The 12,474-nt window shown below is 42.2% G+C and overlaps 3 protein-coding genes and 1 long non-coding RNA gene across 4 annotated transcripts; 1 reads left to right on the forward strand and 3 right to left on the reverse strand.

Moving 5' to 3' along the window:
* Positions 1-390: 390 nt before the first annotated feature.
* On the forward strand, positions 391-4,684 carry LOC145499755 (uncharacterized). The gene is made up of 2 exons (XR_014050980.1): positions 391-1,851; positions 4,400-4,684. It is a non-coding gene; the product is annotated as an uncharacterized LOC145499755 (long non-coding RNA).
* Positions 4,685-7,680: 2,996 nt separating this feature from the next.
* Positions 7,681-8,496, reverse strand: LOC145501410 (uncharacterized). The gene has a single exon (XM_081480894.1). The coding sequence runs from the start codon at positions 8,494-8,496 to the stop codon at positions 7,681-7,683; it is 816 nt and encodes a 271-aa protein (XP_081337020.1).
* A 1,262-nt stretch (positions 8,497-9,758) lies between these two features.
* Positions 9,759-10,358, reverse strand: LOC145500294 (uncharacterized). Its single transcript, XM_081479789.1, has one exon. It carries the CDS (start codon positions 10,356-10,358, stop codon positions 9,759-9,761), a length of 600 nt encoding a protein of 199 aa, XP_081335915.1.
* A 624-nt stretch (positions 10,359-10,982) lies between these two features.
* LOC145501411 (uncharacterized) lies at positions 10,983-11,818 on the reverse strand. The gene is made up of 2 exons (XM_081480895.1): positions 11,639-11,818; positions 10,983-11,525 (listed from the first exon to the last, which is right to left on the reverse strand). The coding sequence occupies exons 1-2, from the start codon at positions 11,816-11,818 to the stop codon at positions 10,983-10,985; spliced, it is 723 nt and encodes a 240-aa protein (XP_081337021.1).
* Between the last annotated feature and the right edge of the window lie 656 nt (positions 11,819-12,474).

Consider the following 12,474-nt stretch of genomic DNA (forward strand, 5'->3'; position numbering starts at 1 on the left):
GAGTGGCTCAATTAGGCATGTATTTTCAATGGGTAAACATTTGTTGTCCTATTAAGCTCAACATTTGGGGTCTGATTACATGAGCTGGGCTGGCTTGGTTTTGCTGATATGTCAGCATGTCTGTTAAATACAACCGAAATCAACTTTGCAGTTACATGACAACTGGGCCAGCCCAGCCCAGGCTTACTAGGCTGAAAATCTTCCATGCATCATCAGGCCACCCTAGCTAAGCAGGCCAACTTAAATTTCTCTTCTGAGCACACTACTCAAAAAATCCACATTTCTCTTTCTAAATAGGACGTAGAGATTAAACAGCCCATGCATGCAGTTTTAACATAATCAGGGCTGTAGATTATTTAATTAATAATTGAACAGTAATTAAGTAATTGATTTTGTTGTCACGAAAATAAATTAGCTGAGTCTGTTTCATGTGCATCATCATTTTCCAAGACTAAAAATACAAGTCCTTCTGAAGTTTTAGTTTTACCAGGTGCAAGACCCTCTAATCGCTTAACGTTTTACAGCGTTTCAGCTCGACAGGGTTCCTCATTTTGTTTAGAGAGCACGTTTTAATTTCTAAGTTTGTGCGTTGTGTGACAATAGAATGGCGGCCCGAGAAGGCTCTCGCGTAGGTCAAAAGTTGAGTTATCGCTCAGGTTTTTATTAGCTGAACAGTTCATGGTCAAGAAGAAGTATTAATTTCAATGTGGCTGAGTTCTAGAGTGATAACCTTTCATTTCAAAAACAAAACTCGAAGACAGATGGCCCTATTTCTTCACGGCCGCCATGTTGGTGCCCCTTGAAGGGGCACCAACATGGCATCTCCATTCAAAGCTCTGTGCATTTGGTTGAAGCACTTTTCCGAAAATGGTGCGAATGGAAAACCGCACAGATCTATACCTTTGCAAGGTTGTTTATGTATCAATCATCTATATCACACATTCTTGACTTAGTTTATTGAATGTTCAAGATTTTTATTTTTGATGGCGTGACAGCTGTGCAAAGCAGTGATCTTGACACACATCTGGGTCATCTGCTAGTCTGCCAGAATAAGTAATAAATGATGGGTTGGATGACTGACCTGAACATTTACAATCTCTCTCTTTCTGTCAACATCGCTCATATGAACCTATCGACACATGTAGTTAATGGGTCCCCAAGTACATTTAGGCCCGGATCAAGAGTCAAACTTCACTTGAGACGAACTAAACTGCAATTTTAGTGGAGGTAAAACTCAACCGTTGGGTGAAACGTCCAGCTTAATTCGAATTTTGATCGACCAAATCGTTCTATCCGTCTGCTTCAGACAGATAGAACGTGTTGTTCGATCTAAATTCTGTCGGACGAACTCGGGTGAGGCAAACGTTGAACTTATCGTGAACTTAATTCGCTCAGTTTACGTTTGACCTTGGCCTTGGTGATTTCTGGCAGGAACTCGTGCAGTGAAGGTGATCGGCAACTCATAGTTTGAAAATGGCTAAAGGACATTTATCCATGGTAGTTATTAAATGATTGGATGGTAAGCTGGACGTTTCTATTGACTGATAGTTGACGAGGGGGCAAACCCCAGGTAAACTATGAAAAGTCGATTGAAACCGAGAGCAAGCCGTTTTCATGGCTTTGTGCATAATAGTTGTTTACCAAGTCCTTCTTTGCAATGCCTGCAATCAGTGTACATGTGAACTTTCTATCCTTTTTGGAGGGGAATTTGGAAAGACGAAAACGGATTCAAAAGCTTACAAAATGTCTCAAGCCAAAGGAAGTATATTCTACTGGGAGTCGATCCACGGTCAAATTAGCAGGAGGACTAAAAATCAGCTGTAGAAATCAACGGGTGCAAGATCGTCGCAGGTGAGTTTGTTTGCAAATTTCTTGTTATCAAGCTTAAGAATTAATAAAAAGTGGGAGCCAGGAAAGAAGATCAATACACGTACTTTGCTTCTTTATTTTCTTAGATTTATTTGTTGATTTTAGTTGAAATTCAGTCACCAATTGTGAAGCCGGCGAGAATGCGGAGAATGGGATGACCACAAATTTAAGCGTAATTGCTGCTATGAATGAACCATTTTCGCAAGTGTAAAATGGTGGTTTGAGCCCCAAATTAAAAGACAAATTCAGTCTTACTCTGAACAAAAAATGCCGGTTTAAACCAAAAGAGTAAGAAACGACTTTAGACTTACCCTCAACGAAGTGTCCACTCGGATCTGTTAGCACCTTTTCTTTTGATCTTCGTCGGCTAGGAATGGGACGGCCGCAAAATTCCTGCCACTGGTAAACTGAATGCCAGTTTAAGCTAAATTAAAAGACAAATTTAGACTTACCCTGAATGAAAAAAAATACAGGTTTAAACCAAAAGTTTAAGAAACAAATGTAGACTTACCCTCAACCAAATGTCCACTCTGATCTGTTGGCACCTTTTTGTTCGATCTAGTGCGGAGAAGCCTGGTTGCAGGCTAAGCATGGGACAGCCGCAAAATTCCTGCCACTGATTAACTGAATGCCAGTTTAAACTAAGTTAAAAGACAAATTTAGACTTACTCCGAGTGAAAAATGCAAGTTTAAACCAAAATAAGAAACAGATGTAGACCTACATTGTACTCTGAACAAAATTTCAGGTTTGATTTGTCAGCCACATTTTTGTTCTGATCGGGAGCTTGAGCTTAAGTAAGATTCTTACAAGGAGAAAAAAAAAGAAAAATCGTAGTCGATGTTGGACCAATGGTTAAGCTTACCAGTACAGCGGGGGATAAGTTCTGGGGTGTTTTTCATGAGCAGTAAAGCGAGGGTAAGCTTATTTATCTCTTACTTACCTCGCAAAGAGAATTGCACCTTCGTCCACTGTCATCCAAGCTAGCCAGGGCAGAGCTTCCTGACCATGTGCTCCCGTAACCGTAGAAACAGACAAGAGCAGATGTCTGTCAAACTAATCTCCAATAGACAAGCTTAGAACTGGTGCCTAGAGAGTTGGTGGGGGACAAATGCCATTCAAGGTAACCTTACCTAAATACTTTCAAATACTTTCAGCTATTAAAGGCTAATCCTGGGAGAGCAGGGCAGTAAAAGAATCCGCTGAAGGGCAAGCCAGTGGTTACATACCTGTCAACCCCATGGGTTGCATTATGGTGTTTGAAAACATATTCTAGTTACCTGGTATACAATTTGCTGGATCAATTCTATCACTTTTATTAGTTGGTGCTACAATTAATGGAATCAAACAAATGCCCCGTTATTGTTGAACGCCTTATAAACAATTATTGGATGAGGTTTTTGTGATATTCAAAATAATCAAGGTCGAGGAAGGGGTTATCAGTCAAAGCCGAAGGCTGAGGCTGATAACCCTTACCGAGACCTTGATTATTCTTGATATCACAACAACCGAATTTAATACCGTAAATCCTCAAACTAGCGCCCAAGGGGGCGCTTAATCGAGGGGTGTGGGGGGGGGAGGGGGCGCTTATTTAATTTTCCCAAATTGTGGCCTGACATGATCATTTTTTTAATACATCATCTGCTTGTAAACAACAACATAAGCTGTTTATTGACGTAAAAAGCTGATCCCAAAGTTTTAATCGCGGCACCTTTAGTACTTAACGTGTTCAACGTGTTCACTTGACGTGTTCACAAACTAAAACAACGTACAAATCTAATACTACATGACGAAAACTATATAGCTTTTGTTGTCTCATTACCCGTCCACAAAATGGGGTGGGGAGGGGAGGGGGCGCTTATTCGAGGGGGGCACTAATTCGAGGATTTACGGTAATTGTTTTATACATTGAACATCATTTCCCTTAGAAATCATGCACCGCGGTCATACATGACATAATTACCTGTGACCTTGAGTGTGCTTGACATGATTATTGTATGACGTCGCAGACGCTGATTTCGAAAATTCGCTGTACGCTTACGGCCAATCAGGAAGAGATAGTGAGTTCAATGTATAATAATAGTCGTTTTCATGATATACAGGTTGCCATAGTTACAGTATAACCTTTTAAAGACACCCCTAATTTGAGTTTAAAATTGCCAAAACCTCAAAAAAACAAACACGATGACCCCTGAATGCGCGAAGTGGTAAACGACTCGCGTATTGACGAGTTATATAGAAGACGGCAACAAATATGCAAATCATTTCTTCCTCCCTCCATATATCGACTGTAAACTTTTCTTGGTAATTCCGCTGGCCACTGCATAATGTTTGCGCATGTATTTTGCCCGTTCCACACGCAAAGAAATATAGAAGGCCAGTAATAACAGATGTATGCGAAAAAAAGATACCAACGTCTGACTTTTTAATGTGGAGAGCAAGATTCGATTCCTGGCTGAACCACATTTTTGGTTTCTTTAGTAATGTTGTATTTTGCTCGCATTCTATCTCTATATGTGTTTGTTTCCTCAGAAATTGCTGGTGGTGAATCATCATGAGGCAGTCAGTTGCTGATATGGTTCCATTTTAGGGCTATGAACATTTTGTATTTCACAGCGAAGTCAGCATACTCGTGGAGTTGTGCACGCGATCTTCTTGTTCCGAGTTTTGTGGGTCCTATTTTCAGACTTTTTGTTACAATAGGAAAAGTGTCTTTTGTAGTACAGTAATAACACATAGTTTTCCAACTCCAAAATAATCACTCAAGCTATGAACTTCTCATTATGCTAAAATGTATCTCTTGAGAAAAAAGACTGAGTTTGTAATAACAGTCGTAGTTAGTCATGGAGTAAACTGGTCAAAAAGGCACGCATAAAACAGTTATTATCACGCTAAAACACGGAAATATAGTGTTATAGACTGAGTTGATAACTTAACATGGCTATCCCTTAACTCAGGTAAATGGTAGCTAGCCGTTCAAAACATCCACTATTTTGAATCTCTTAGGGTGCAAATTTTCATGTTTCGCTGTATAGTCAAACCTGTATTAAGCGGACACCCTCTATTAAGTGAACAGCAATGCAAGTACCATTTTTTCTTTTCCCACATTCACTGTAAAATTACCTTTATTCGACGGACCCCTCTATTAAGCGGACGCGGACAGCTTAAACTTGACTTTTATGGTCATTTCTGTTGTTAGAAACCTGTAGGTTTTAATATTTAAACTTACCGACCAAGAGCTGTCACAGAAATGCGATATTTTATTATTCGGTTTTGTTTTTACAGAAGCTTTGTTCCTATTTAATTTTGTGAGCCTTCGCATAATTTGATCAATATAAATACTGTGGCTACATTAGCATACTTAAATCGCTTTACCTTATATACTTGCCACTGTTCATGGAAATCCGCTATTTTAGGACACTAGGGAGTTCAGCAGTGATGACGGCAGCGGCGGGGACGAGACCTTGTAAAAAATGAATTTACATTTTACCTACGAATGTCGAAAGTTTGTAAATCTGTTCAGTACGTTTATCGGTCTAAAAACTTGCAGGTATGCAAATAAATGTACCAACATTGAAAAAGCTTGTGCATAGCTATTGTTCTGCTCATTAAACCTTTTGTTTGGTGACGCTCTTGTTGCCAGGCGCGTCGTGGTTTGCTGAGGCCCCGTCCACACGTAACCGGATGTTTTTGAATCTGCAACTTTTTCTTTCCAGATTCAGAAATTTCCCTGTCCACACGTAGTGTATTCAAATTGAATTCGCCTGTCCACACATATCCAATGGTATCCAGATTGACTCTAGAGAAACTAGGCCGACACGTTGTGCCACCATATTCGGTTATTGTTCTGTAAGAGACTTGACACGATTTTGCTACGCCATCGGATTCGAAAATATCCGGATTCACCATCCCCATCCACATGTTATTGGATTCGTTGCGGATTTATATTTTTCCACTCTGGAGAGCGGATTCAAAAGTATCCGGATTTGCTGCCGAATTCGCCGATGCGTGTGGACGAGGCCTAAAACTACCTACATACGTTACATACATCACTTTATTTACCCTCTGAATTCAGAGTAGCTTATGCAGCTAATATCTCCGAGCATTTAACCATCAGCTACTACCACTAGCACTACTAGCACGGGTCCCAAGGGTGTCCACCTAATAGAGGTTTTACTGTATTTTCGTATTTTGTTTTTTAGGGTTTCAAGATTTCACATTTTTCTATGTAATTAGGTATGTTAAAAACCCCAAGGGGGATGCCTAATAATGGCTGTATATAAGCATGTGTGTCCCGGACACGTCGTTCAACTTCCGTATTTCACACAGCACTTTTGTGTGCACTCTTTACCTATAACCCCATTCAGGGAAAGTTTTCCATTTATTAATATCCTTTTTTTGGTTAAGTTAAATAAATCTATAATGATTTTTCGCCCTTGTAGACTGCGAGCATTCTTTTAACTAGTGGACCGAGTGGCAAAGCTGGTCCTTCGTAATTCCCTCTCTGGACTTACTAAAAAATTCCCCAAAGCCTGGAAGTTAAGTTGTAATATAATGGTATATCGAAAGTGGCCCACTTTGATTAAACTTTTCAGGCGATTCTACAGGGAAAAGCAATGAAAGCTAGGATTTGAAAAGGTCGGGCTAGAATCTGAACAGTTCAGAGGAGTGAAGCCAGGCATCCGGGGATAAAATTTTCGTTACAGGTTAATTTCAGTTCGTGTTTTTTAAAGAATCGCAGAATTTAAGTGGCGCAAACAATAATTGTCGTGAGCATAACATGACGTGATAATTAAGTGATTCACACCATGTCAATCAAGAAAGAGTGGGTTTATTACCACTGAAACATTTACAAAATCATATTTGTACAACAGGCTCCCCTCTGTCTTCATCTCGCTTGGTAAACCATACCGTGGGTGCCAGGGTAGGTAAACCATGGCTATGACCCAAGTAAGAGAATTTAAGACTGCTGCCAGGCTTAATCTGTAGCATCAGATGCTTTCTCACCCTGACCCCAGAGGGTAGGGCGAGGAAGTGGCTGACGCTTGTCTTCAGGCGGTCATCACCTGTCGTTTAGCCCCCAAAACAATTAACCTGGCCCTCAACCATTAGTCCCCCATTAACGCTCAATTAAAGAACGAGAAATATACAGTGTTTTCGACTTCTGGTTCGGGGCTAAACGGCTAGGGGCTAATTGACTTCAGGGCTAAACGCCTGTTTACCAGATTAAACATTTATTCTATTCCACACGATTTTATAAACCAAACTTTTAAATGATGCCCTGACAGTCCAAGTGTCCTCGATATTCGAAAATGTCCAAGAAGTTCTGATTCATACAGCACACACCGGGGATTAGAATTTAACTTACTTTTATGAACGAAAACTAATATATGAAAAATGTACGGGGGAAGTAAAACAAAAGGATAACGTAATGCCTAAAGGTATTGGTAAACACTAACAAATGCAATTGCCTGTGTTCATTACGTAATACCCAAAGGTATTGGTAAACACTGACGAATGCAATTGTCCCGTGTTCATTCTCCCCCTCGTTGATATTCCCTAGCATGTCAATACAAGGATAATGCCGACGATAAGGCGGACTGTGCTCAAGTGAAACACAGCTAAACTGTCCAGAAATCTCTGTAAGTCTTCATCTTCATCATCATCATCATTATCTCTGAGCACGTTCAAGACAGTTCAAGCTGGCATAACTTGGTAATAGGTCTAAGGAATTCTTGTTTTTCCACTTGAACTTTGGTGACCCTTACGTGTCCATCTTTGCCTGGATAAACTTCTACATTTTGACCAAGAGGTCAGTGTCCTTGTGGTGTCTTGGGTGACATGACTAACACCACGTCATCAACTTGGATGTCTCGCTCAACAGTTAACCACTTTCTTCTGACTTTGAGAGCTGGTAACCACTCCTGAATCCAACGATGCCAGAAATGTCTAACTAGTCCCTGGACTCTTCTCCACCTCTTCTTTGGGTTGAATGTGGTCTCATCTACTGATTCTGGTGCCAACTGTCCTCCGACCTGACCAAAGAGGAAATGATTCGGTGTCAGTGGCACGTCATCTTCAGGATTAGCTGATTGATATGTCAGTGGTCTGGAGTTTAGAAGTGCCTCCGCTCCAGTGAATGCCGTCATTAACTCTTCATCTGTGATGTCTGCATTTCCCAGGATTGCATATACTGCTCGCTTTGCGCCCTTGATCATAATCTCATTGGCACCTCCAAAATGAGGTGCATGTGGGGGATTAAACTTCCATTTTATTCCTTGGTGTGCGGTGGATTCAGCAATCTTGTCTTCATCAAGCTCTTTAACCAAATCGCTCCACTCCTTACTACCTCCAACGAAGTTACCTCCATTGTCAGATAACATCTCTCTTGGAGGCCTCCTGCGATTGACCATTCTGTAGAAAGCATTCAGGAACGAGTCCTTGTCAAGTACATAGGCCATTTCCAGATGGACTGCTCTGGATGCCAAGCAGGTAAATAAACACAAGTAACGTTTCTGTCGACGTGTCCTTCTTCCTTGCACAGTGATGAAGGGTCCACCATAATCCATGGCAGTCTGTGCAAACGCTCTCAAGGAAAATCGAAGTCTGATCTGTGGGAGAGGGGCCATATAATTTGTTTTGCAGCTTTAGCTTTTCTTCTTTGGGATTAGTTACACTCCTTGTCCCATTCCCGAATTTCTTCGCGACCAGAAATGATCCAGAAGCATGTTGATAAGCCGCCAGCAATTGATTCGTTCCACCCGCGTGATTGTCTTTCTCGTGATGTTTGACAATTAGCTTCGTTACACAGTTCTTATGAGGTAGGATTATCAGAAAGCGAGCATCCCGAGGTAGAAATTCTGCATGCTTAAGGCATCCATCGCATCTCATTTGGCCCTCCTCGTCCAGCCATGGTTGTAAGCCGAGCAGCTTGGTCTTTTTGGGTAACTCTCTTTGTCACTGAAGTGCCAAATACTCGTCGGGATATGCCTTTCTTTGTGCACCCTCTATCACTTGAACCACAGCATCTTCGATCTCTTCCGCCTTTAATTCTTCTCTCTCTGTTGGGACGTGTACAGTTATCTATGAAACGACGAACCCATGCTTGAACTCTAATTAGTTTTGTCCAACTTGAGAAGCGTTTTGGATCGAGACGCCATAACTGATCACCTTCGTGAACTGAAATCATTGTCCAGTCTCCCTTACTTCGGCCTGCCAGTGAGCTGCCTTGAGCTGCTTTCTTGATTTCCGTTGCTTCTGAAACTTTGTCTGACAGGCCAATCTGACTCTTCCTTGTAAAGGTAATCAGGACCACTCCACCACTTTTTCTCCCTGGCCAAGTCCGAAACTCTCATACCCTTCGTAGTAAAGTCAGCAGGATTCTCACTGGTTGGCACGAAATGCCACTGCTTTGGATTCGTTAGGTTTTGAATTTCTCCCACTCGATTTCTACGAAAGGTTTAAATCTCCGACTTCTTCCTTTTATCCACCACAGGACATTCATACTATCGGACCAGAAGACTGCCTGACCCAATGCACCACAGTAAACTCTGGAAACTGACTTGGTCAGCCTTAGTCCCAGGATTGCTGCCATCAGTTCTAAACGAGGTATACTTGTTGCCGCAAGTGGTGCAACTCTTGCCTTGGCTGCAACTAGTCGACTGGATACTGATCCACTCTCGTAGATAACCTTCAAATAGACAACAGCACCATATGCATCTTGCGATGCGTCTACAAAGGTGTGTAAGGTCTCCGACAGTACAACTTCTGGGCCAAATCGTAAACATCTGGGAACTTTAATCGTTGGTAACTCTTCCAACTCACAGAACCATTCTTGAGACTTGTGGATTAACTCCCTTGGGTATAGCTCGTCCCATTCAAGTCCTGCCACTCACATCTCCTGCATCATAACTTTGGCTCGAATGGTAAATGGTGCCAAGAAACCAACTGGGTCAAATAATGTGGCGATTTTCTTCAGGAAATTCTGTTTAGTGAGCCGAAAGTTCTCTTTGGGTGGATTTGCTTTGAGCGTGAACACATCTTCTTCTGGAAGCCACGTGATTCCCAGTGTCTTTAGTGTTGGTATGGGATCTTTGTTGATGTCCACCTCGGATGTTCTATCCTTGATTGGTATCTTCTCCAGAACCTGGGGTGAATTGGACAACCATTTGCAAGCGTGCATTTCTGCCCCACTCCACAGCTCATCTAACTGCTTGTACAACTCAATACCTTGACTGTCGTCCAACACAGAGTCCATACTGTCATCCATGTATGTTGACTTTGACACAGTTTCTGCAGCCAAGGGCAGCTCATCTTTGTGCTGCTCAGCATGTGTTTGGGAGATGAACTGAGCTTGAAAAGGCGATGAGTTAATCCCAAACACAACTCGGTTGAACTCGTACTCTTCTGGTTTTCTCTGCTGATCCAAGGATCTCCATAAGAACCGTTGACATGATCGGTCCTTAGTTACAACTTCAATTCTCAAATACATCTCAGCAATGTCACAGATGAGTGCAACAGGGTGTCTTCTGAATTGAAGTAAAACATCGTTCAAATCTCTCTGCAGTTTCAGTCCTTGATAAATGACGACATTGAGGGAGATTCCTCCAAACTTCGCAGAGGCGTCAAATACGATCCGAGTCTTTGTTGTGGCTCTGTCCAGTCTTACAACGGGAAAGTGTGGCAGGTACCATCTCCTTGCAGGCTTTTCTTCGGTCGGGTCAATCTTGCGAATGTAGCCCTTCTCCAAATATTGAGTGATGTTTTCTGAGTAGGCTGCTGCAATCTCTGGATTCTTCAGTAAACGTTTCTAAGTGTTGCACAATCTGCGTAGTGCCATGTCATAATTGTCCTGTAGGTCAGGAATATTCTGCTTCCATGGAAGTGCCACTTGATATCTTCCATCCAAGTACTTGAGGGACTTTTCCACCTTCTCTAATGCACATTGCTCATCAGGATTCAGAATGGGTTGATCATGTAATGTGCTAGGATTTTTATCTCCCAGAATTGTCGTAGTAAACTACTTATTTTGTCAGTGTCCGACTGTTCTTGCACAAAATAGGTGTGTGAAACTTGACTGATAGTCACCTCCTTTGAGCCCACTAACCGTTCCTGTTCATGTCCATCCTAATGGCGTAAGTCTTGCTACTGGTTCCCCGGGCTGACCTCGAACATCCTTGAACGGGTAGTGTAGTTCAGCATGATCAACTCCAATTAACAAGTCCAACATTGGGCGGATGCTAGAATTTGGAAACTGTATCCCTCTCAAATGGGTGCACTTTGCCGCATACTTTTCCCAATCGATAACTTTCATGTTTCCTGTGACTCGTTCTGTTGTGAATGCACCTATGGTAGTCTTCACGCTTCCATCTAAACTCTCCAACTCGACCTCTACTGGCGTAGTCTCAAAGGTTTCAGTCTGTCCATTTAGAACATTCACAGTTACGCTTTGAGGATGTCCTTGAAGTCCAAGCTCAGCGGCTACATCAGCATTTAAATAAGTTTTCGTTGAAGCTTCGTCCAACAACGCATTCACTTTAATTCTGCGATTACCGTTCTTCAGAAACACTGGTACCGTGCGTAGCGCCAGAAATCTTGTTTGCACACTTTGTGACGTCACTGTGGTGTGAGACCTCTCTGTTGCTTGCTCAACTGGATCCTGAGGAGGAGTAAGAGGAGGAGTACATCGACTGTAATTGTTTCGCTTTCCGCGACAGCCTGGGAATCACCTGAAGCTCCTTCTTCCACTTCACAACGATCATGAGAGTTCACCTGTTCACTTCGATCTGCTGGCGCAGTGTCTCTATGCAACAATCGGTTTTGAGTGTTCTTAAAACTATTTATCCTGCAAACTCTTGATCTAACGCACGTTCCTCCACTGTGATCTCCTCCTAAGTAACGATAACACAGTTTAAGGTTCTTGGCAGCTTCCCATCTCTCTGGAAGATTCATAGTCTTGAACCTGTCACAGCACCAAACTCCATGATGACCACTTCAAACTTTACACGGTCGAAATCCAACTCTTCTCTGATTCCCCAAAGAATTCTGCGTGTTACCAAAGAAGGTCACTCCACTGTCTCTCTTATGTCCTCTTTTACTCGAACCGTGAATTGTTTCCGATGCTACTGTCTGGAATTCTGCTTCCTGGATGATGAACTCTCTCAACGTTTCCACTGACTGCCAATGACTATTTTCATGAATCCACCGATGGTAATGCGCTAGCATTGCTTCTGTCAATTTCTTGCACAAACTGAGGTACAGTGATCTGCTTCCTAGTTCTTCATGCCGACCGGCCTTCTTCAGGTTTACTACAGTAATGCCTAACAAATCTGCAAGTCTCTCAAGGTCCCTTGCATTTCCAGGGCAAAGTGGCTTAAAGTTCTCCAGTTCTTCTAAACGCAAGGCAATCTGACACCGTTTGGCGGCAAACTTTCGTTCCAATCTTTCCTTTGCCATCTCATAAGCCGCTGCAGAGTGTCCCAGAGGTTCCATGACCTTTAATGCTTCGCCAGATAAGTATTGACGCAACTGAAGCAATTTGTACTCTGGTGTAGTGGGCGCCTTGTCCACACATGCCATGAAAGCCGTTTTCCAACCATCGTACAATT

This window comes from Orbicella franksi, chromosome 10, assembly GCF_964199315.1.
Source record: "Orbicella franksi chromosome 10, jaOrbFran1.1, whole genome shotgun sequence".
Taxonomy (NCBI): Eukaryota; Metazoa; Cnidaria; class Anthozoa; order Scleractinia; family Merulinidae; genus Orbicella; species Orbicella franksi.

Coding starts and splice junctions, on each gene's coding strand:
- LOC145501410 (XM_081480894.1), bottom strand. CDS start 8,496: ATGGCCCCTCTCCCACAGATCAGACTTCGATTTTCCTTGAGAGCGTTT.
- LOC145500294 (XM_081479789.1), bottom strand. CDS start 10,358: ATGTATTTGAGAATTGAAGTTGTAACTAAGGACCGATCATGTCAACGG.
- LOC145501411 (XM_081480895.1), bottom strand. CDS start 11,818: ATGAATCTTCCAGAGAGATGGGAAGCTGCCAAGAACCTTAAACTGTGT. Junction 11,526..11,638: donor CAGCAGATCGAAGTGAACAG/GTGAACTCTCAT, acceptor ACTCCTCCTCAG/GATCCAGTTGAGCAAGCAAC.